Here is a 23,802-nt window from a genome sequence, read left to right as displayed (position 1 = left end):
ATAACAAAGCTAGAACGGGACCGTGCAGACAGCTGGTGCTCCCGAGGCAGGCGTTTTCGCCAAGGCCCAGTCACGGCAACCCTTGAGAAACACATCCCACGCGCGCACATTTGCTGGGTGCCGTTGCCGGGGTGGACCCTGCCATTTTGTTGTAGCTTCTTAATTACTTATGCGACTGTTGGCGAATCCCTGGAGGGAAGGGCTCGGCCCGGCCCCGGGAGATGGAGCCCCGGCCTGTCAGGCCGCGCTCGGCGGGCGCCCGACCTCGACGCGACGCGGACGGGGCGGCCGCCGCCGCCGCCGCCGCCGCCGCCTGACGCCGCCTCACAGCGCCTCCTCGCACCCGCCACGGCCCGAACCAATGCACCCGGCCCGGAGGGGGGCTGCTGGCGGGAGGCGCGGGCAGGCGGGGGAGCTGGGCAGTGGGACCCCCCCGCCGGAGCACAGAGGGTGGCGGCCTCCCTTCCCGAACCCAACGGTCCCCAGCCCCGGCGCGGCGCGGCGCGGCCCGGCAGGTGGGGCCTGTGGGCGGGGCGCCCGTCCCGCCCAGGGCCGCGGCTCGGCCGGGCCGGGGGGAACCGCTGGCTGGCGGGTAAGGGTTAACGGGGGTGTGCGGGTCCGCCGGCGGGGTGGTCGGGGGTCCCGGCCCCCTGCCCGGCTTGGGGCGGGGGGTAGCTGCAGCCGCGGCAGCGGGGCTCCAGCGCCCGGGGCTGCCCCGGCGCGGCCCGGGGGAGCCCCTCGGGCCCGGCGGCGCCCCTCAGGCCCGGCGGCAGCGTAGGGCGGGCCGCTGGCGGGGCCGCCGCTCCCCGCAGCGCCGGGCGCCGCCGTCCCCGGAGGGAGAAGCGAGCGGGAGAAACCCTGTCAGGAGAAAAAGGGCCCTTGGGTTGCTGCTGAGGGGAGAGGGTTTAGAAGTCACCCCGTGCGGGCCTGTGTGGGTTTGGGGGTCTGTTTGGTTTTTAAGGCCTTTCAGCCCAGTGTTTCAAGAAACCCTTTGCGTGTTTGCACGAAGAAGTATCTTTTTTTTCTGTGTGACTGTACGATGAGTCGACAGGGACCGTTTCTCATAAACAAAGCGGAGTTGGGGAATGGTCCCGTGGCTGACTTCTTTTCCTGACTTTCACTACTAATCTTCCCTCCCTCCAGCTTGGTTCACTGAAGTTGGGGACAGTAGAAGCTTTACGATCCATTGAAACTCTGTATCAGACAGTCGCAGTTGATGTTAGAAAGCAGGTATGGTCATGTATACCCATAAAATTAATAAGACAAAAACTACAGTATATGGCTGTCAAGGATTTACTGTTTGTTGGTGTATGAGAAACCATGTCCGTGCTCACAGTGCCACTTTCATTAATTCCTGCTAATGTGAATTAGTACTGGGTGGCCAGGCTACCTGCCATGCCTGATACAACACAGGTGCTGTGGGGTTGTTTATTGTTTATCTTTTTTTCCTGAATTGTATAATGGTAGAGGCTACTGAAAAAGGTGGTAACTGAAGAAATAGGAAAAATACATGTATTCCTATATAAACAGAGGAATTGGTGACTTTGGGGGAGGGGTGTGTGTGGAAATTCTTTACTATGCTGTGTAGTGAATAAATGTTATAGTTCTATTCACCTGAGTTCATTAAGTCAAAGCTGGAGACATCTTTCAAGCTGAGTGTTTATGATACACTAGTTATCTTCATTTAAGTGAAGTTACATATAAACTGGAATAATTTTTTATCTGCTATTCTTGTGGATCTTTATTGTGTGCCACAAACACTGTATTATCTAGTGCTGTTAGTTCATAATTGCAAAACCATATGGTCTACGGACAGCTTCACTTGAAACTGAGACCATTCAAACATATGAATCTATTTTTTCTTCAATCCCATTGGCAAGCATACTGGCTAAAAGGGTGGTGTATCTCTGGTATTGCGAAGCAATGATTAAAACTCTCTTACATATTTAAGACTCTGCTGGTCTTGAGACAGTTCTGTTTGGTAGGCATCCTGTAAGGGTACCTGACAGATACCTGATGTGTTACTTCTTCCCAAATGGTTTAGGGAGTGAGAGAAAGGTTACCTCCAATGTCTTGTTCAAAAGAGCTTCCTCAGACCATATGCATAAAGTCTTTGTCCTTTCTCACTCAGGTGCTCTTCCAGTGGCTTTCCTGTGGGCTTAGTCTTAGGTGTGCTGAATGCTTCAAATACAGAGCCTGCCAGAGCAGCTGAGAGTTCCACTCAGTCTTTGGAAAAAGATAGGAAAAAATGTGAATGCCTTCAGGCTTCCTACCTTGCACTGCCTGGCTGTAAAGCAGTATAGTCTGATTTAGTTCCCCAGCCTCCTCTCTGGCTCCCACTCTGCTGTTGGAAACTTGCAGTCTTCTCATCTTTATTGCTATTGTTTGTACTTGGATAATAGTAACTTGTGTTACAGGAGTGTTATCTGCATCCATAATACAAGCCTTTTCAGAAGAGAGATTTGTATATTCCTTTGCACAGATAATGTACACAAGAAGCACCTCCTTTGCCTTGTGAGCTACTGGTATTGCTCATTGAACTGTTGTGCTAACAGCGAGTTGTCCTGATCGTTGTCAGCAGTTTAATGGATTACGACTTGGAAGCAGAAGTGGGGAGATACTTTCTTGTCTGTTTTCTGTGCTGAAACAACCAATATTGTCCTGAGATAGGTGCTTGCTGTTTACAACACGAACTCTAGGTGTCACGGAGAGCAGCTTGTGCAGTAGCTGTCTGTTAAATTTTAGTCACATGTGTCTTTAAGTTCCCTTCTGCATACCCTGTTACTACTCTAACTTGCAAATCTGATCAAGCTTAAGGAAGACAGTGTGGAAGTATATTGGCAAGAACTTGGAAACTTTACTGCAACAGCAAGTTTCTGCTTTGTAGATGAGGCAGTTGTACCTCTAGTCAGCCAGATAGATCACCGAGACTATGTATGTATTTTTAACATTGAGTCAATGTGCTAAGACTGTATGGAGAGATGCTGGATTTGGGTCCAAATCAAATTGATTTAGTGTTTGTAGGACTCGGGAATACTTTTCACATTCTTTCTTCAGCTCTGTTCAGCGACACCCTAACAACAAATTCATGTTTCATTTGAAGATTTTCTTAACTAAACAGTGGAAAAAAGTCTTTCTCAACTTGGAAGGCCATTCTCTCTTTTAGGAGAATGATGGCCTCCTTGGGTCCTTGCGGGATTTTTTTCCCTCTCAATTGAGTAATCTCCTTGAGATTCAGCTCACTGATTCCATAGACAAAGGCAGGGTCTTTTCTCTCTTCACTAGTTCTTCACAGCTGAGCTTCATGTTAATCAGGCTTGGTGTTCTCTGCTTGGCACAGAGTTCAGTAATCCAAGCTGTGATTTACAGGGTTGCAACCATGCAATGTGTCTGCACAGGGCAGAGCAATGTCATCTCATCTTTATTAAGATGACATTTGTCTTTTGGGAAAATGTATTCATCAAATCATCTTAATAGCAGTGTGTCTTGCAGGTCAGCAAAAATGGTTTTGGCAGAGAAGTCACAAACAGTAATCGGGAACCCTACAAGTCTTGAAAATCCTGACACCACAAACATTAGTTCACTTGTTACATATTCTAAAAAGGAATATTTTGTGTTCAGCTGGAGAAGGAGTTTGAGCTCCAGGTCCCTGTTAGATGCTGTCCTTGTTTTTGTGAACTCATACGCGTGTCTTCTGGTCAAATTAGTGTGAAACATCCTGAAAGCATTTACGATTTTTTTTCCTTTCTAAGCACAAGAGTTTCAGTTTGGTTTAGGTAATCTGTTACTTTATTCTAGTGAAGAATAGTGCTTTCTTTTGATAGTGCTGTTTGTTCTGTTTCAATACGGCTTCATAAAATAAATTTGCATCTGCTCCATGGATCCATCGCTGCTGCATCTGACACTAAGGGTGTTGGTGCTTGACTCCTACAAGAAGGAGCTGTTTGTCTGAGGCCCAGGACCTCTGTAAAGAGACAGTAAAAGTGGCTTGGACAGGGTTAGCAGTTCTCAGTTTTGGGGAGCAAAGCCTGGGAAAGGAGATGTGGCCTCCTCCACATGAGCCACCAGAACTCAGGAAGCAACACTGGTTGATTGTCTGGACCAAGCTGGACTGGGTGGACACTGACTTGGGCTGGTCTTGGAGAAGGGAGGAAGGGACTGAGTGTCCCTGTGTTCAGGAAAGGGAGTTTGAATGGGGGAATGCTGGCTCAGCATGGGGCATTTCTTGGCTGCCTGCTGGAGAAGTAACAGCTTGTGTTCCTCCTTTCCCCTCCAACCCTGTGTGCTGCCATCCTCCTTTGCTATTATGTTTTGTGTGAGGGGGACAGGAAAGGGGAGAGGAAAAAAAGAATGCTGGGCAAGTATGTCTGACCCAGGGAGAAGAGGTATGTAATTTATCTTCAGGAATGTGGGGTAGCGCAGGGGAAAAAAAGCTTGAGAATGGTTGTACTGAACTAAATTATGTAGCAAAAGAGAAGATCCTTTCTGTTTGGTCAGAGTATCACCTTCTTTTTTGTATTTTTAGACTGGCAAAAAGAACAATTCTGCTATTCTGTGCTGTTAATCCTAAAATATCTAGATCTGTTTGTTAGGACTGGATCCATGCCTAGCTTTCTGTGCTAAAGCTGCTAAATTCCTCATGATTCTTTTGTATTATTCTTCCCCAGACAAGACGACTGGTTTGGTTTTTTTTAAAAAGCTTTCCTGTGTGACTAAATTTGTCTTGGCTTAGTCCTCTTCTGAACATTTAACCTGACTGCTAAGCCTCCAAGCATTGTCATAAATGCCTATTATAACAACCACAGCAAACAGGGTAAATCCAAGCACAGTGATGGACATACTTTAAGTAGGTTTTATGTAGAACTTAAGTATGGTTTTGGATTCAACTAACACTAGGGCTTTTTATTTTTATTTTTATTGAAGCTCTATTCCACCTCTGGGGAAAGTAATTTTTATTTTATTGTTTATGTAAAAATTGTAGAAAATTTAAGAAACACCCATGGGCTTATGGAGAGTTGGATAATATCATCAGACTGTCAGAATGGATTTCCTGCATTTAAAATTGTGCTGTTTAGCTAATACATTAAATACATTGACACTTAGGTGATCTCTATTATCCCTTTTTAGGATCAGATATGCAGTTTAGTGGACAAGCATGTGGAATTCACTGCAGCTCTTTTCAAGATGGTTCTTCTTTGGAAGAGACGATGGCTGCTTTGACATTTCTGTAGTGCCTTTTTACTAAAGGAGATTCCTAGTAAGAGATACTGTTCTGTCTGCAATAATGATGCTTCTTATTAGACACAGAGAATCAAATCTCTGCGTATAGTCTGTTTAGGATCATTTATTGTAAAGCACTGGCCTCTTTGAAACAAGTACACAGTCTTTGTATCTGCATTACTGAAAATAAATAAGGTAAGGAAACTATTATGAATACTTCTCTACTATATGTAAGATGGTAGATGTGTAGAAGTGTACATGATATATGTATATATGTATTTGCAGGATTAGAGCCTAAAAAAGAAAATAAATTCTACTGAAAACTCGAAAATGAAGGGAAAATTGTATTCTAGTCAAAGACATTTTCATAATTCAATACAAACTTCATTTTTTGCAGAGGCAGCAGGATTGTGAGTTGCACTTATGTGATCAGCAACTGGAAAAATGCCAGGTTCTAAAAGTAACTTGGTGTCTTTACATGAGGATGTTACAAATGATACTTCAGACTTGAGTGAAATGAAAATTTCAGATGAAAAAGGATCTGTTGAAAAAAGAACAAAGACTCTGACTGAGAAGAATGGTTATCACGACTCCGTATACATGAATGCAGCTAAGATTTTTCAAGGCATTCATACTGAAAAGCGTAAGGATAGAATATTGGTGCGGTATGGTGATGGCTCAGTACCTCCCACGCTGACTTTTAAAGATGAGTATTCCCAGCATGTATCTTATGAACTGGCTTTCAGTGCTCTAAAATGTAAGTACAAAACTTTTCTAAGAATTGCCAACAGAAATGATGCAGCAGAGAAAATATGTAAAAAGAAAGTTTTTAGTTTCGGCCTGACAGCAGAGATATCGAGAATTTTTTGTTAAACTACAGGTTACTCCTAGACTGCTTGTATCCCTCAAATATTTGAATATGTCTAAGTGTTGTTAGGATTTTGTGAAATCAAACATTTAAACTCTATACTTTTTCATGTAAAGGAATTATACTTATTTAGAGATGCTACTGTTTGTGATGAAAATTAAGGGCAAATTCAATGGTGTTTAAACTTCCAACTTTTTCTTTAGTTATTTTTAAGTTTTTCTTTCTCTTCCATAGAATCTTTTAGATTTCTTAGCATAACTTGTCAATATTTTCTTTTTTTTGCAGATCAAGATCTTCTTGAAGAAATATTGTTAGATAGTTGTGTTTACCCATGCCAGTCAATAGTAAGTGAACATTTTTGTGAGGAAGTAAATTTTGTGTTGTCTGAGTTGTCGTAATTAGAATCTTTTCTAAGGATTCTGCAACATTCTTCAAAACAACACTTATTGTTTTGAACTATGTGGTAGCCTGAGACTGAAATATTGCTGTCCTTTTTGGTTAGTTGTCTAAAGCGTCAATCTTCAAGGTACTAGATATGTTGTCTGTGAGATTCCTGTTGCACTTTACTGGTGGGAATCAAAACCTTCAGAGAAAGAAGGTAGGAGAGTGAACCGTACTGCTTACTGCAGTGTAATACTTGCTCAGTGATGTTGTCCGTGAGCCAGTCCATGTCCATGTGCTTTCTGTCCCAGCTGTGTCCCCTTGTGAGTGGGGAAAAAAGTCATGTTCCCTTCCTGTCCCTGGGAGTTGTAAAGCATAGAGTGAACCCCATCAGACAAAAGAATGCATTGAACCCATGTTTCATTTCCAGGGCAAACTGTACTGTATACAAATATTGTACTTGTACTGGCAAAAATTGGTCCAGTTTACTCTCTCAGCATGCTTTCCTGCTTTGACATGAAAAGAAAATTTAGAGCTGGCAGAGTAATCTGCTGTTCCTTCCAGTTCAGTCTTTGGTGCCTTTGAAAATTACAAGACGAATTTGAACTGATGCTATTTGTGGAGATTGATGTGAGCAGGCAAATGATCTAACACGTGATTTTTGCCTTGTTTTTGTAAGGAAATAAGACTTAACGTGGTAATGTTTTGTGTTTGGTGGTATTTCCCTAATAACTTGAGTTTTCTGGCTAATTTTGGTCATATTTGTGAGAAGGTAAGAATTTTCAAAGGCATAAGAGCTGTAGGAATTTCATGAAAAGAGGTAGACAAAAGTAACTGAAATGCTGTTAATTACTGTCCCTAAGAAGGAGATGCTTCCTGGTTTAAACATTTAGACATGGGAAGGAGATTTTACAAGTGTCCCAACTGCAGAATGGTTGTTATATACTGAGCTTATTGTTTGTTATATACCGAAGAATCCCACAAGAGACAAACTGATAGACAGGGTTTTGTTGGCTTAGCTATTCAAGGAACTACTTTATAATGAGAATATAATTTCAGAGTTTAAATTCTGATAACATTAAAAGTTGTTAAGATATAGTATATTATCTGTGTGTATGGAGAACGTTTTTAATTTTGGTAAGCTAGATAACTTTTAAGTTGTGTATTTGAGGTTAAAAAAATTCTTCAGTGTTTTACTTACTCTCCATGAGGAATTGCTTTCATATTCTTATAAATAAGCATTTCACTGGGGTTTTTAATGCCTTTTACATGGGAGACTGCTGTTTGATACGGATCTTTTTGCAGAAGTAAGGCATGCTTTTTGTCACTGTATCCAGTTGCTTTTCTGTTGCAGCCAGATGAATTAACCAGCTTGCTTGTTGTGATGCTTTATGACCTACAAGACCGAAAGTTTCAAGCACGAGAGATTTTTGATGAAGAGGAACCTGTAGCAGAAGTTCGGAAAACAGAGTGTTATCTATACAAGTATACATGCTAAGAATTTTTTTTAGAATTGTGAATCATTTTGGTTGGAAAAGACTTTTAAGATCATTGAGTGCAACCATTAACCTATCACTGCCAAGTCCACCGCTAAACTGTGTCCCTTAACACCACATCTACATGTCTTATAAATACCTCCAGGGATGGTGACTCAACCACTTCCCTGGGCACCCTGTTCCAGGGCTTGACAACACTTTTGGTGAAGAAATTTTTCCTAATTTTGTAAATCTAATTTCGAATTTCCTAAAATCTAAGCCTCCCCTGGCACAACTTGAGGCCATTTCCTCTTGTCCTACTGCTTGTTACTTGGGAGAAGAGAACAACACCCACCTCGCTACAACCTCCTTTCAGGCAGTTGTAGAGAGCAATAAGGTCTCCCCTCAGCCTCCTCTTCTCCAGACTAAACAGCCCCAGCTCCCTCAGCCGCTCCTCATAAGACTTGTGCTCCAGGCCCCTCACCAACTTGGTTGCCCTTCTCTGGACACGCTCCAGCACCTCAGTGTCTTTCCTGTGGTGAGGGGCCCAAAACTGAACACAGGACTCGAGGTGCGGCCTCACCAGTGCCCAGTACAGGGGAAGAACCACCTCCCTGCTCCTGCTGGCCACACTGTTTCTGATACAGGCCAGGATGCCGTTGGCCTTCTTGGCCACCTGGGCACACTGCTGGCTCGTATTCAGCTGACTGTCAGCCAGCACCCCCAGGTCTTTCTCTGCCAGGCAGCTTTCCAGCCACTCTTCCCCAAGCCTGCAGCGCTGCATGGGGTTGTTGTGACCCAAGTGCAGGACCTGGCACTTGGCCTTGTTGAACCTCATACAATTGGCCTCAGCCCATCAATCCAGCCTGTCCAGATCCCTCTGTAGAGCCTTCCTACCCTCAAGGAGATCAACACTCCTGCCCAACTTGGGGTCATCTGCAAACTTACTGAGGGTGCACTCGATCCCCTCGTCCAGATCATTGATAAAGGTATTAAACAGAACTGGCCCTGAGCCCTGGGGAACACCACTTGTGACTGGCCGCCAACTGGATTTCACTGTATTCGCCACAACCCTCTGGGGTCAGCCATCCAGCCTTTTTTTTACCCAGTGAAGAGTACATGCATCCAAGCCATGAGCAGCCAGTTTCTCCAGGAAAATGCTGTGGCAAACGGTGTCAAAGGCTTTACTAAAGCCTAGGTAGACAACATCCACAGCCTTCCCCTCATTCACTGAGTGGATCACCTTGTCATAGAAAGAGATCAGGTTGGTCAAGCAGGACCTGCCTTTCATAAACCCATGCTGACTGAGCCTGATCCCCTGGTTGTCCTGTACGTGCCGTGTGATGGCACTCAGGATGATCTGCTCCATAACCTTCCCTGGCACCGAGGTCAGACTGACAGGCCTGTAGTTCCCCTGATCCTCTTTCTGGCCCTTCTTGTAGATGGGTGCTGGTATATATTAGCAGAAATACAGATTTGTATAACCAATACCTTTTTTTAATAATTGTCAATATTACAGATGTCTTTCAGCTTCAAATTTTGTGGGCTTTGTTTTTATTTTTAATGAGAACCTTGTTTGAAGGGAAACTTTCATATTCCTATATTTAAAAAAAATACAGCTAACCAACCATCTTTATATTGTGGATTATTTTGCTAGAAAAAGGTGTCTTATTTTGGAGTTGCTGAAACTTTTCATAGAATTTTAGAAAAGAAATACTTGGTAAACATGCATAAATATGAGTGTGATAGAGTCAAGACATCATGGAATGGAATAATGCCGATTCATTTAGCAATACTTCTATTATGGAACTTTGTTAAATATTTATTCTTTTAAGTAATTAGAACAAAAAAGAGGAGGATATGTGAAGTAAACATTTTAAGTAGTGTTCAAGTATTTCTTTTGTCAGTCTATTGATGAACTCAGCAGGCATTTGTGGGACAAAATTGTGTTGCTGCTGGATTTAGAATAGCCCCAAAAGTTAATGGCTATCATAAGTGCAAGGTATTGCTGGAGGGCAGTAAGTAACATACTTTGACATCTGAAGTAGCTCACCAGCAATTTTTATTTGCTTTGAAGTATCACATATCGAGATTATGCGTAAAGCTTGTGGGAGGAAAAGTCTGGGAATATTTTCTCTGACGTTTTCACATAATAATAATAATAAAAAAACCCTGACTCCTGGTTGCCATCATACATGCATTGTTTCTGTACACATTCAGAGGTCAGCTTTCATCAAATGCTCATTCTGCACATACATGTATTTATATCTTCAGACACACATAAAAATCTGGTGATTGTATTCCACAGATTGCAGTTCCAAAACATTTGCTTCTTTTTTAGCTTTCTGAGAAAATGGATATATTTGGGAGTCATCTGTCATAATTCCAGTCCCTTGTGCATGGAAGTAAAATAGTCTCAATTATGTACTACGACCTTGCATCTACCATGGTTTGGGGTAGAAAATGTCCTATAACTGTGTATTTTCTGTAACAACATGCAAAATGAGGCCTCACATTTGGTTTTGGTTTCTGAGCAAGATAGTATTGTAATAGAAATGTAGCACTTTAGTAGCTGATGTAAACATTTACAAAACTTACTAAATTTGTGACTATGCTTTTGTAGCTTTAGGACCAAATTGGCAGCTGCGTTAGCAAGATGTCGCATCAAACATGGTGCTCTTTCAATTGAATACATTCTACCAGAAACTGTACGGAAGCAGGAACAAAGGGCTTCTGCTCTACCTTTATGTGTTTGGATAAACACATTTAAAATCAGGTAAGATCTTTAAAGTATCATCTAATATTGACGTTTTTACAGCTGCGGTGATATAGTTTACTACACACATGTTTTAGAATTTCCAGGTTATATTATTAACAGCAATTTCAATTTCTTACAGTAAAATCTGCTTAGTCCAGTGACATTGCATTATGTTTGTTTGTAGTTTTTATATATTGCAGTAATGGTATTCATAAACTGTAACAAAGTTGTGAAACAGTTTTTCTTACTATTCTGTTGCTTGCGTGGATCTTTCACCAAATAAATGAGGAAATAAAGTTAGAAAAAACTATATGGGCAACTAAACTCTGACAAAAAATAGAGAAAGAGAAAAATTCTTTAAAAATGGGTGTATTACCGTAAGCCATAACATTGGCAAAGGGTGTTAAGACAGTTACAATACTTAATACTGGTGGTTATTCTGTAAGGATAGTGTAAACTTGAAATAAAAATACAGTTTTTAAAATCCCTATATTCAGTGGGCTACCATATATGTAACACTGGTGTTCCTAGTTCTGTACTAACTGATACATGAACCATACCAGGTTATCCTGTTACCTATTTTGTTAGACAGGTAATCCATTTTATTACATTTTCAATAATTTTGTTTTCATGCTCTTGTCTTGGACCAATGTTCTGTGCTTAGATTAGAGGCTCTTCAAGATAGAGAAGGTGTCTCATTCTGGTTGTGATTTTGCAACCTTTAAGTAAGACTGAACTAAAAGCCGCTGCATTGATTCTGTGTTTAATGTACCATTATAAGCTTATGGCACTGTCTGAAACTGCATTTCAGCAAACAAGTCTTGGTGTATATACACCTTTAAATCTCTATGATATTTGAATTGCAAACCTTAGCATTTATGCCTTCATAACATTTACACCAGGATTATTTGAGTTACCAGTCATTAAATTCATTGGCAAGCTGGGCTAAATTGAAAGCAATTGAAAGAACTAAACTATTTAAGCAGTAAATTTGCTACAGTGTCTCCTGAGCACATGGACATTTATGTTTTGATGCTTTGAATCATCCTCTGGAGACACACACCTCTTTCTTAATTTATTTTATCAGACTTACAAACTTAATTGTTTCAAACCAGAACTTGTATGCCTAAAATAGAGTGAACTTCCCTACTGCATTAGGCAGTGTTGCATTTTTTTATATATATATATATATATGCATATACACACACTAAAAAATAAAAGGCAAAAATCTATATAATCAGTGTGAACTATATTGCTTAAGTAACTGTTGTATATTTAATGGTCAGAGTTGTATGTTAATAGCCTTCAAGATGTTTTCAGAGATTTGAAGAAGAAGGGCTTCACGAGAGTTGAATCTGTGTCAGACTTCGACCATTATACGTATTGTATGGACCAACATTGCAATGATGTATTGGTTTTTCCTTCCTCTCTTAAAGAAGAACTGCTTAACTTAGATCTTTTTGCAGATTGCAAACTCTTACTGCAGGTGAGTTGACGGCACCCTTGAATAATATGATCTGCAAAGTAAAATAATGCTTTGCATTAGAATGAGGTCATGTATTGTGTGACTGTCCTATTTATTAAATCAGTCAGGCAGCAACATACACTCGAAAGGTTTTGGACGTTTTTAATAATCAGAAGGTTAAAAACCGATTCACTTAAATTTAGCATGCAAATGTTAATGCTTATAATTGATAGCTACAATTAAATTAGTAAAATGTTTTAAATTTAATCTTAAAACTGTTGAAATAAACATCAAAGGTGGTCAAAGAGGCAGTCTCACTTCTGAAAATGTGAGGAAAGTTTCTATGTAACTCTACATGCGTTACCCCAAGTTAGTAGATAATAGTATGCTAATATTAGAACATCTCTTCCTCCTCAACTGCATATTTGTGATGGACTGATGACGCTTCTTTGTATTTTGTGCAGTGTGGTTCCTAAATCTCCATAAACCCCACTTGGTCTTTTTCCTGACTTGCTATCCTTAGCCTCCCCAGGCAAGATTGGTCAGAGGTTCCTGTTGTAGAGTGGTGGTTTGGAGTAACCCTGCAACAACACACAACTGCAAATTATCTAAAGTGTCTGATGATTCTTGAGTGCTTAACAGAAACATTTCAAAGAGCATTTTCACTTGATGCTTAGCATTTTCCAGGAATTTTAGCCTAAAAATTTATTACCCACCTTACAAAGTAATTCTGAATATCTCATTTCAATGTGTATATTTTAAATAGAAGACTTACAGAAAAGAACTATCCATAACAGCCCCATAGGTCACCAGAACAAATTCTGAGTGTTACTACTTAAGAATATTCAAAGTTAGGAAACAGAACCCTCAAAAACTCATCTCTCTCTGGTGGGGTAGGGTGGTACTTGAATAGTGTAAGTAGATAGGTAGACATTAATGGGAACTTAAAGGTTTAGCTTTTTTTTCTCTTTAACACCAGTATTTGCCAGATTTGGTGCAAAACTTGGTACCTGTGGTCCATATTTTCACTCTTTGCCTTTTTAAGTAATTTGATGGAGATAATGTTTGATATGTATTTCTCTTCAGCATCTGTAGTATGAGATCATTTACTCTTGTAAACATGCTTTTTGCATTCAAATCTGCCACTGTTCAAACTTCAGAAGAATCTTAGGTTTTGATCTGTAAGGGCTTGATTTCTTCTATAATTCTCTTCAAGAGCTGTGTGAATAGTTCTGCATTTCTCTGTTAAGCTGCCTCTGAGGATGAATTTTGCATATTGTCGCCTATGTTTGTCTTTTCTGGAACTGGCTGTCACTAAGTGTTCCTCCTTATGGAGGTGATACACGCTTAACATTTATTTTCACCTATAGATATTATGCTTTCTTATGCATTAGTTAGAATTAAATTATTTAAATTTAGTGAGTTTAACTTAATAAGATGCTTGGTTTTGTACTTTATTTAATTCTGTATTAGCAGCTATCCATGATTAGTTTTTCTCGTCACCTCTTTCCAGTTTGTCATGAAAACAATGAAATACTTTCCTAATTTGGAAAGGAAGGTTGGCACTCACAGAAGCCAAATTAGTTGGTCATATTTAATTTTGTGTCATTATTTTCTAGGATAAGTCTCGCAGCCTTGCTGTACACTCTGCACAGGCACTGTTGAATACAGATGATGACATTATAGTGGCTCATGTAGGTTCCCATCTGACCATTGCCCATATGTCAGTGCTGACAATTCACAGCATGTCCAGAATTTTTGTTTGTGGTGTAAAATCTTCAGCAAAAGCAGATGAACTGAGGAACTTGTTCAATCACATGGGATGTAAAAGTAGGTGTTAAAACAGTTGGTATGCATAAAGTATTGTAATGTAGATGTTTGTGATATCTATAAATACAACATACTTACTTAAATCAGGATTCAGAGATCTCGTTTGAGGATTTGGGGAGGGCAGTAACAACTTATTTTTTTTCACAAGGTGAACTGACAACTTTTCAGCTACAATCAAGTTAATCAAAGGTTGCAGATTAACTGTCATAGATGCAGGCTCCTGAAATGTCAGGGTGAAGTTTTCCTTATAAGTAGTTACTGTATAGTGTTTGGCTTAGATGGGAACTTTGGGGTCCATTTATTTGGTGTCTTGGCTGTTGCTTTCAGTCTGATTTTCACTTGTTTCTGAGAGTGGTAATCCAAAACACATGTACTTGTCTGGTTTACCCAGAGGACACAGAACAGAATACAACAGGACTCCAGAGCCCCATGAGCAGAATTTTCAGTGGAAGATGCTAAAGTCTAGTCCTTCAATCTATTTGAAATCAGTGTGACATACTTTGGAGGATCTGGGTCTAGCAGGCTGTAGCTCTATGGAAGTCTGTGTAACATCAGCCTCTTCACCTTTATTACATTAAAATTAGGCAGGCTTGCTTGCATGTGGAACTGTTGAGGTTTTCCCTATTTTTCAGATATTCAGTTGTTACATGACGACTTTACTGAGATCGGACCAACAGACCCAAGACTTCAAAAGGCAAAAGTTATTTTGCTGCTACCCCAATGCTCTGGACTGGGTGTTGGCAATCCAATAGACTTTATTTTAAATGAACATGGAGGTAACTTTTGATACAATAGCTAGCTCATGATTTCTGGTAGGAACAGTATTCAAGTATTGTGGTCTGGACATTGTAGCTGCTTCAGTAAATTGTATCATTTTATAAAATACCTTTTTAGATTTTTTTTTAATTAACTACTATAAAACATAGTATATTAAATAACTTGCATAATTCTGTATGTGTAATGTAGATGCAGGCTGCTATGGAAATACAAACAAGAATAAATAAATTACCCAGATTTTTCCACACAAAGTGAGCAAGAACATATTTGGCCTATCTTGGGATTCTCAACAAGAAAACAAAGTCTTTCTAGGTGGCACTGAAGGATTAAGAGTGATTTGTAAAGGCAATTTCAGGTCAACAGTATGAAGTTTGAGGGTTCTTCTGGGGAGCAGAGTGTATATAGGCTTTCTTTTAAAGTAAAAAGACTAGAGGTAGAAAATATATTTCAAGATACCAATGAATATATATAATTTTCCCTCAATTACATTCCTTTATTGATTGTTTGTATAAGTCTATTCACTATTTTCATTAAATAGAAACAAATAAGACGCAGTAGTAATTACAGATAAAGAGGGAAAGAAGAATCATTTAGGTGTTCCTTGGTATTGTAATTCATAAAACCTACCTTCCTGCAACACTAGTAATAATCAGGTCTGTTACCAAAGCATTTTCTGCAAACAGCTGAATTTTAGGACACTAATACAAGTTGTGTTAATAAATTTACAACTCTTTGCATTTAGATGCAGGATTGCTGAGAGATGTTTTACAAGGATCTGTATCTGAGGATAAACTCAGTATACTTGCTGAGAGACAGCTTAATGAGTTGATGCATGCAATGAAATGTAAGTGTGCTAGTTCTTGGATTTCTGGGAACACCTTGTACTATCAATTCCATTGTACTGCCACCAGTTTTTATATAGTTAAAAATATGCTGATTACTCTATTAGTTAACAGTAAGTGTGTAACCAACCCCCCTAAATAATGATCTCCTCAAGTTTAAAGGTATATCTGTGTCCTAGTATTCACCAGCCTTTAATACAATAATCTTCAGTATTCTGCAGAGAACTGGCTTACTGGCTTAGTCATACTCTGCTTTGGAAAAGTTGTAAATGTAGTCTGACTTCATCAGCATGCTGCCACGTTTCCCCTTGCCTCCTTTGGTAGCTGTGTGAAAAGACTGGATGCAGCCCTGAATTTCTGCTGAAATCTGCAAATATTCGAAAATATTTTAATTATTAAAAAACACTACAGATTGAATACTAATGTGTGCAGGAGGATATATTTTTATTGGTAAAAATGACATCCAAGCATAATTTTTATGCTGGTTTCAGTCCTTACTAAATCACTGTGTACATGAAGAATTTGAACAGTAGAAAAATTTTGTTTGTTTGTTTGTTTTGTAGTTAACAAAGTACAAGCTATTGTTTACTGCACTTGTTCTGTTTACCCAGAAGAAAATGAACTAGTAGTGAAAAAAGCACTAGAATCTGGAGTGGAAGGAAATAAAATACAACCATATAGGTATGGAATGAGTAGTTTTGTCTATGGAGAAATTAAGTGTAACTTTAAATTATAGCATAATTCTTATCCTAGACTGATCTGTGTCTTGCATTAGATTAACATTTAAAATAGTTTTTTGCTGCCTTTCATTGCATTCCTTTTGATGTTACGAGAGTACTAAGTAGCATCCTCTTGACTTTTTCATCTAATATTTTTGTTCCCATCTGAAATCAAGATGGGAGAAAAGCATCACTGGTTGGAAATAACATTGTGGTGAGCTTCTGATAGAGCTATTGCTTTCATCCTATGAGTTTTCAAAGAATGAAGCTAATTTAAGATAAAATGAAGACTAGAAGTCAGGGAACTTCCTAGCATGCTCTCAGCTTGTCACCTAGAAGGATCAGTTTCAAAGGAAAAAGAAACCAAGTCTTAAAATGTGATAATATAGAAGCATAAGAACCTCTGCTGTAGGATTGCTCATCCCTATATTCAGATGAATGACTTTTGGGGGGACAGGTTACAGTAAGAGAACATCCTGTGTAATCATAACAAATACAGATATATATGAAAAAAGTATGTGCGTTGTATGCTTTATATGTAGTTAAAACCTGTCAGCTGTCACCCCTGTCAGCTGGAGCAATTGTTAAAAGACTGATGCATACTTTCTGGATTTTCCTTTCAGTCACAGTAGGTAAATGCAAACAGTTGGCACTTGCTTGCACATGGATACAATAGTTGAGTACAGGATGCAGGTTAAAAGAGTTTATGTTGCCAAAAGCACAGGAGAGTAATACTGTATTTTTAGATTTTATATTATCTTAGATGATGTTAATGATTTGGCCATCGTGGGGAAAGGTACTGTGGTTCAAGATACCATTCAGTGTGTTTAAATTCTGCATGATTAAAATGGTAAATGTTAACTGTTGCCAGTCCAAAGAATTTTAAAAAGAGGTATGTTATGCATAATGTTAAGATACAGTACAAGAAAATACATCTTTCTTGCAAATCACCAACAGAAAAAGAGCAGCCTGCTTGAAATTTTACACTAAATGGGATGAAACCAGGGTATGTCTTGCCAATGATGCTATGCTAGTCCAAAAGGAGTTTTGTTGTAAACTGTGTTTTCCTTTGTGATCTGAAATTTTGTGACATCTCTCATGTCTTGACCTCTATGCAGCTGTTACTGTGTGGCGAGAACTAGGGGGACCTTGGAATAGAATTCTCTGAATTACTTGAACACAAATAATATATCAATTCATTACAGAATTTATATTAAAAACAACAAAAAAAATCTGAGGTTTTTTTCCCAGAGCTTTTTTTTTTTTCAGAAAAAAATTCCCCCTTGTCTAAAACAACCCCCTCCCCCCAAAGCCAAACCAAAATCTATTCAGCATTTTGCAGAAACATCATGAAATTTGTCGTACCCCCAAATTATACTTTTACTTTCAAATACAGGGCATTCTCAGATGGTAAGAAAGGGAGAATACAATTAATTACATCAGGATTTTTGCAGACCTGAGCAAATCTGTGACTGAAGACTGATTGAACTTTGTAAATGATGATTGCAGAATCAGTTCCTCCTTTGCTGTCAGGCATGTATCTTGGATGTTTTCATGCATAGTTCTTGCTACAATAAAGCTGCTGGTAACCAGCATAAACAGAGCAGTAACAGAATATCATAAATAAAATATATAGTGTGATTATGCTTGTCTTAAGATGAAAGCTCAAGCTGTTTAAGGTGTCACAGTTCCTTGTATACTTTCCTTAGAATTAATTAGGTAACTTATGTGACTAGAAGAATGCAGGATAGAATGAAAAACTGTTGCAGAATTATTAGCCTGTGTTCACAGTAGTGTCTTTGAGAGGTCGAATTATACTAATAAAACAACATGTGTGATCATTGCAGATCTATTTAATATTAATTTCCTTTTCCAAGAAATTGGAGGGCTTTCAGGAAGCTCTTAGGCTTGTTGTGCTTATGTGTATTACATCTTTTGGAATTACTCTGCAGTGCTGGAGTGGTGCTGAACCAAAATAAGGCTATGCTGGAGTATGGGGGTCATACAGCTGTGAAATTGTAAAGGTGATTTCAAACATGAACCCACTGTCTAAGCTGAGTTTACCTTAAGGATATGACAGTTCATAACAAAGGCTTTACCTTATGTAAGGGTACACACTGTGAACAGGTGTGTATAGAGGAGGTGTAAACTATTCATGCATTTCCCTTTGGCCTGTCAAATTTGAGTTAATTTCTGCATCAACTTTCAGGGTCAGACCAACCATTAAAGGTATTCCTGGTAACAGTAATCTGTAGATACCAATCAAAATAAAGAGTATCACTTTTTTTCATTGAATGGCCAGATCTAAAAGCAAAAATCTCCTATGTGTCATAGGATATAGAATTTTATTTAGTAATGCAAGGAGGATGTGAGCCTTGTAGTCTGTTTTACCAAGTTCTGAGGGACATGCAAAAACTCTAGATTACAGTGAAAACTTGGGAGCAAGCAGTTTTGCAGACTTCCCATTAGAAATGAACTCGCCAGCCAAATCAGGATATTGCTTAGCAATATCGAATGCATTTCTCTGTAACCATCTTTGAATAAAGCTCTGTCTCAAGAGGATCACTGGAGCATCGAGGAGGGGCTGTACCTTACAGTCCTCAGCAGTGCGAAGAGGGGGGGTAATAATTGCATAAGGACGTTTTGATAGCGTTTTCTGTACTGAAACAGCTTGGTACTAGTTCAGTAGCCTTACAAGCTGAGTCCTTGAGGCCTGTTTTATAACAGCTAGGGATTACTGTAATACAGGGAGAACACGAGAAAAACCTAGTTCTGTCTTCCTCACCTATGCATTGCAGAACTGTAAATTTGAAAAAACAGCACTCAATTATTACAAATAGGCAAATTTTTCTAACCTAAGAGTTTTAGCTTAGATAGATACATTATTTATTATGAGCATATATTTAATAACTCAAAGTCAACACCTCTGCCATTTCTGTGTGCTGCTTAGTGTTCTCAGAGCATTCCCCAACTTCATAGACAACTTGTAATTGCAGACCTGAGAAAGAAGTTCTTAATTATTTTCATACATATTTATTATCTGGTGGTTAATATACTTAATTATTGGAATGGAAAAAAATTAAATGGGACTTTTTTTTTAAAAAACAAATTCTTATGTCTGTCTTGAATTGCAGAATTTTAAAATGAAGATAAGGCTGCTCTTTAACACTGTCATTGAAAGACATAATTTGGACATTACTTTTAATATATCCTTGTTTATTTCCTTTTATATCCTTAAATATTATTTTCTGGTAATTTGTCTATTTTTTTACAGGGTTATTCCTCCTGTTTTTTCTGCTTGCTCTAATTCAAAGGGTTCCACTGAAACTTTTTTCAAAATGGAGCCATCAGAAATTTCCAGTGGCTGTTTTCTAGCTATTCTAGCAAGAGAGGTAAGCTAAAAAAATTACCATTTAAAAACACTTCACAGAAAAAGAGTACTGCCATTTTCAACAGAAGAATATATGAAGTGGAACAATTAAAAAAAATCACGTCTGTTCTTTAGTTGTCTTAAGAACAAAGAATAGGCGAGCAGTTGAAATGTGCCACTTGCAGAGTTTTCTGCTGAGCACAGCTTTCCAACATGTGCCTTTTCTTCTGGAGCTATTCCTGATCAGAGCAGTCTCTTGATCTAAGTCAGTGCTAGGCACATCTAGAGGAAATATATTGTTGCTGTCACACCTTGGGATGAAATACACAGCATGATTAGACTCCTGATAAATGATGTTTAGTAAAGTTATTTGCTATGTCTGTACATGTCACCAAGATTTGCCAGTATCCAAGCAGACAGTGTCACCTGTAGGGATTTAGACTTCAATATAATTTGAATAAAGTAGGTATGAATATGTTTCTTTCCAGAACTAAGGCATATGCAAATCTGGCTTGAAAGGCAGGGGGCTTTTGCTGAGTAAATGGAAAAGTCTTGGCATGATTACTGAGGAAAGGCCTTAAAGGCCTAGTTTGCATCTCTGAGCATCAACATTTTCCTCTTACGTCTGAGAAAAGGAGGACTTTTTTCACCAAAAGAGAAAGGGGTGGAGCTGATTAGAATGTTATTGAAAATTAAAGGTATGAGATCTTATTTGGTTATTTGTACCACTTTCTGTCCTACTGCACTTACAGTGCCTGAAAGAAGCTTGTGTCTTGGGGGAAATTAGAAGAGAAGATTTTATTAAGAGCAAGAGAATCACACATGAAAAGCCTTTCAAGTTACCTATTACTGACCTCTTTTTTTCAATGATGTAAAATATTTTTTAACCTGGCTCCCTGAGCTAGTAAGTTTTACTTAATCATGCTGTGTACATCTGTCTACCGTATTGTTTCCCTCCTCTAATGCATAGAAGCAGTTGCTCCTAGGGCCAATTTTTAGGTGATGCTAGAAATGAACATCTTCTGCAAGGCAGAAAACATCTGTTTATAATTTAAACTGAAATTTCTGGTTTACAGAAACCTTCTTCTTGGCTAGTTGAAAATAGTTTCTTCCCCATTGCTTCTCTTTGTATATTTGGATGTTGACCTGGTTCCTAGTTAATCTAGTTTGAGATTTCCTTGCTTATGTATTATGAGCAAGAATTTTCATTATAATGAAAATTGTTCATGTTTAATGGTATTGATAATATTTCTGTATTTTAGTAACTATTTCTAATACACACACTCTTACATATCTATATATATATGTGTATATGCATGTTACTACAGACACGTTACAAAGCACGTCAATGTGGGAGACATGTAGTACCAAGTCCAGAATTTAGTTTCCCCTCTTCAGGCCTGTAGAGGGCAAAGTCTCCACAGAGCAAATGCTCAGATACCTCTTTACACAACAGTCACGTTCTTAATTTCTTGAATAAATAGTCTGGTTACCATTTATCACGTGACTTAAGTCTTTCTGCTAGATTCTGCCCTAGTTCTCTTGTGGAGTAAATTCTGAGGAATCTGGGATTAAAGTACTGATTTTGCAGCTCTGTGTTGTGGCTTAGATTCATTGTTGTCTCCTTTGAAATTTTCAGAAAGATCCTTCTGAAAATGTGTCCGTTAAAGACATTTTGGCTCGTGCTGCAGCAAAAGGACTGCTAGACAGCACTGTTGTACAAAAATCAAAGGAAGACGAGAAAAAGCAGAAAGTAAAACAACGTAGACGTAATATTACTGGTAGTGGTATAGTTCCGAAGATTGCAGAGTTCCTTCACCATCAAACTGTATCTAGTATTAAGGCTGAAGTTCCCGTGTCTAAAGCAGTCAGTAATGTGCAACAAAAGAATGTGAACCGAACAGACAGCTACGTTCAGCTGAAGAAATCTATCAACCCCATTTCAGACACAGCTCTGCCTACAGTGCTGAAGCACACATCTCATTTGTCGTCTATGGGCAAGGCATATGACAGACAAACACTTGCTAGAAAGCCGCGCACGGAACGCAAGAGGGTTGTATTGAAGCCTGTGGTAATTGTTTTGCCTCCAGTGATAACGCCATACTTAAGTTCGCAAGGGAACAAACCCAGGGTTTCATCAGCTCGTCATTGCTTTCATGGGTGGACTGAAGCAAAGGGTTCGAGTGGCAGGATTCTCCCACCAACTGTGTCTAAAGTAGTCAAGCCAGCTGTGCTTAGCTGTCCTCGACCATGGCTGCAAGAATCTTCAAACTTCGCCCTACCTTTATACAGAAGGTAAAGATTCCTGTATATATTAATGCACTGAGATTACAGTATACCTTTATGCAGGATAATCTTCCTGTGGGAAAGAGATACATTATGGGATATTTGCATAGAAATAGCCATGTTAGTAATTTTTAAACCAGTAATCGCACTTTAAAGTGAATGGAGCTCAGCTGCATAAGGCTGATAAATGGTTAGGGGGAGTGAGGTCAAAAAACTATAGCTTCTTGCTGTACACGTCAAAGTTGACAAGTTAAAGCATACACTCCCTCTCATCCCCCCGCCACCTGCATAGATCTGCAGGAATACTCAATTTCAAATTGATTTTTTTGAAGTGAGACTGCATTTTGTAAGTGGCTATTTCTCTTTACAAGTACTAGATACCATTTTTGTGAGTTACCGTTTAGACATTGACATGTGGAAACTAAGCCTTGCACAGTAAGACAGTTAGCTCACCTTTATTTCTAAAACTAGATGTAAAATTTTGTACAGGCAACTCACCAAGTACACTAAAGCCTGTGTATAGGCTTTCTAATACTTACCTCCTTCTTACGCCCTTCGTTTCTTGTCAGGTGTGCTTCACAATATTAACAATAAAAACTACATAAAATATTCTCGTGCTAAAAATACTGAATTGTCATCATAATGTCATGTCAGACTATGTCACGGCTCATAACTGCTTTTCACCAACTTTCTTAACACAAGCAGTTCTTAGTTGAAAAGAGCTGCTACTGTCAAAGTAAGTTACTTTTATAAATGTTACTGCTAGTCAGCTGAATAATGACTGAACACAGAGTGAGTAGTTTGTCTGTCTTTGGAAACAGCTGTGGGCTTCTAACCCCCTCCCCTCTTGCTAGCAAATACAAAATAGCTGTAAAATATCTACAATTGTCTTTCTTACAATCTAAGCAGAGGATAAAAGGGACACACAGAGATACTTTTAACAATAAGCTGATTTAGTATTAAATGTGGACAGTATAAAGAAAGAAAATGGCAAACAACGACAGGAGGGGACAGTAAGAGGACCCTCAAGAATTGCATTTAGATTAGAAGTGTTAACAGAAATGAAACAAATACAGCATAGCAATACAGACAGGCAAAGGTAGCTGTGGCCCAGAAGAGAAATTTTCCTCTATGCAATCATTTAAGATACTTGGCAAGAGTGTTGCCAGTAGCATCAACAATATGGTATTGAATCTTAACCTATTTGACATACAGGTCTGGATTTAGACCCACCCAGAGAAAATGTTCTAACAGTTCTGTGTTTTCTTCACCCAGACCAGTCAAAGTAGCTGGATCAGCACTACCTTTAGAAGAAAGGATGTGAATGATACTACACCAGCAGCGTAGACAGCTGGCTCTTGTTCATCAGATAAATGTCACTGCTTCACTGAATCAGTGAAAATTTCTTTTAGCATTTTAATCTGAGCTAGCTGTCCTATTCAAAAGTGTCACTCACCTGCTGCATATCCCTGTGCGTAACCTGTGGTCCTTACCTGTTCCAGTAAAAGGATGAACTCTGCTCTTGTTTCTGAACAAACTTGTAAGACAGATCTAGACCTGCTCACATGCAACATGTAGAACTGGGAAAAAAATAAAAATCCCTATTTTTATTTCAAAACCATCTTGGAGGAGGAGGGGTTTTACATGTTAGATAAAAGGAATGGACAGTAAGGAGATTTTTTTTTTCAATATGGTTGTTAAACGCTTAAAATAAACTTAAGAGATTCTGCAGTTAGAGACCTAAACTATTTTTTTAAATCAAAATCTGTATCCTTCATTATTAAATATAATTAAAATTACTTGTAAAAGAA

General features: G+C 39.0%; 1 protein-coding gene across 7 annotated transcripts; it reads left to right on the top strand.

Moving 5' to 3' along the window:
• Positions 1-323: 323 nt before the first annotated feature.
• Positions 324-23,802, top strand: NSUN7 (NOP2/Sun RNA methyltransferase family member 7). 7 transcript variants are annotated; one of them, XM_069791172.1, is made up of 15 exons: positions 324-592; positions 1,144-1,230; positions 5,128-5,415; positions 5,618-5,977; positions 6,374-6,432; positions 7,824-7,954; positions 10,568-10,720; positions 12,005-12,188; positions 13,787-13,997; positions 14,630-14,773; positions 15,517-15,618; positions 16,180-16,297; positions 19,610-19,727; positions 21,345-22,000; positions 23,267-23,802. In XM_069791172.1, exons 4-15 carry the CDS (start codon positions 5,665-5,667, stop codon positions 23,313-23,315), a joined length of 2,238 nt encoding a protein of 745 aa, XP_069647273.1. In that variant the 5' UTR covers positions 324-592; positions 1,144-1,230; positions 5,128-5,415; positions 5,618-5,664; the 3' UTR covers positions 23,316-23,802. The 7 variants fall into 7 exon arrangements, with proteins under 7 accessions (XP_069647273.1, XP_069647264.1, XP_069647294.1 ...); XM_069791163.1 differs by having other exon boundaries at positions 2,132-5,415; XM_069791193.1 differs by lacking the exon at positions 1,144-1,230 and having other exon boundaries at positions 2,132-5,415.

This window comes from Haliaeetus albicilla, chromosome 1, assembly GCF_947461875.1.
Source record: "Haliaeetus albicilla chromosome 1, bHalAlb1.1, whole genome shotgun sequence".
NCBI lineage: Eukaryota > Metazoa > Chordata > Aves > Accipitriformes > Accipitridae > Haliaeetus > Haliaeetus albicilla.
Note: the sequence above shows the minus strand (reverse complement) of the source record. Positions and strands in the feature narration are given on the sequence as shown.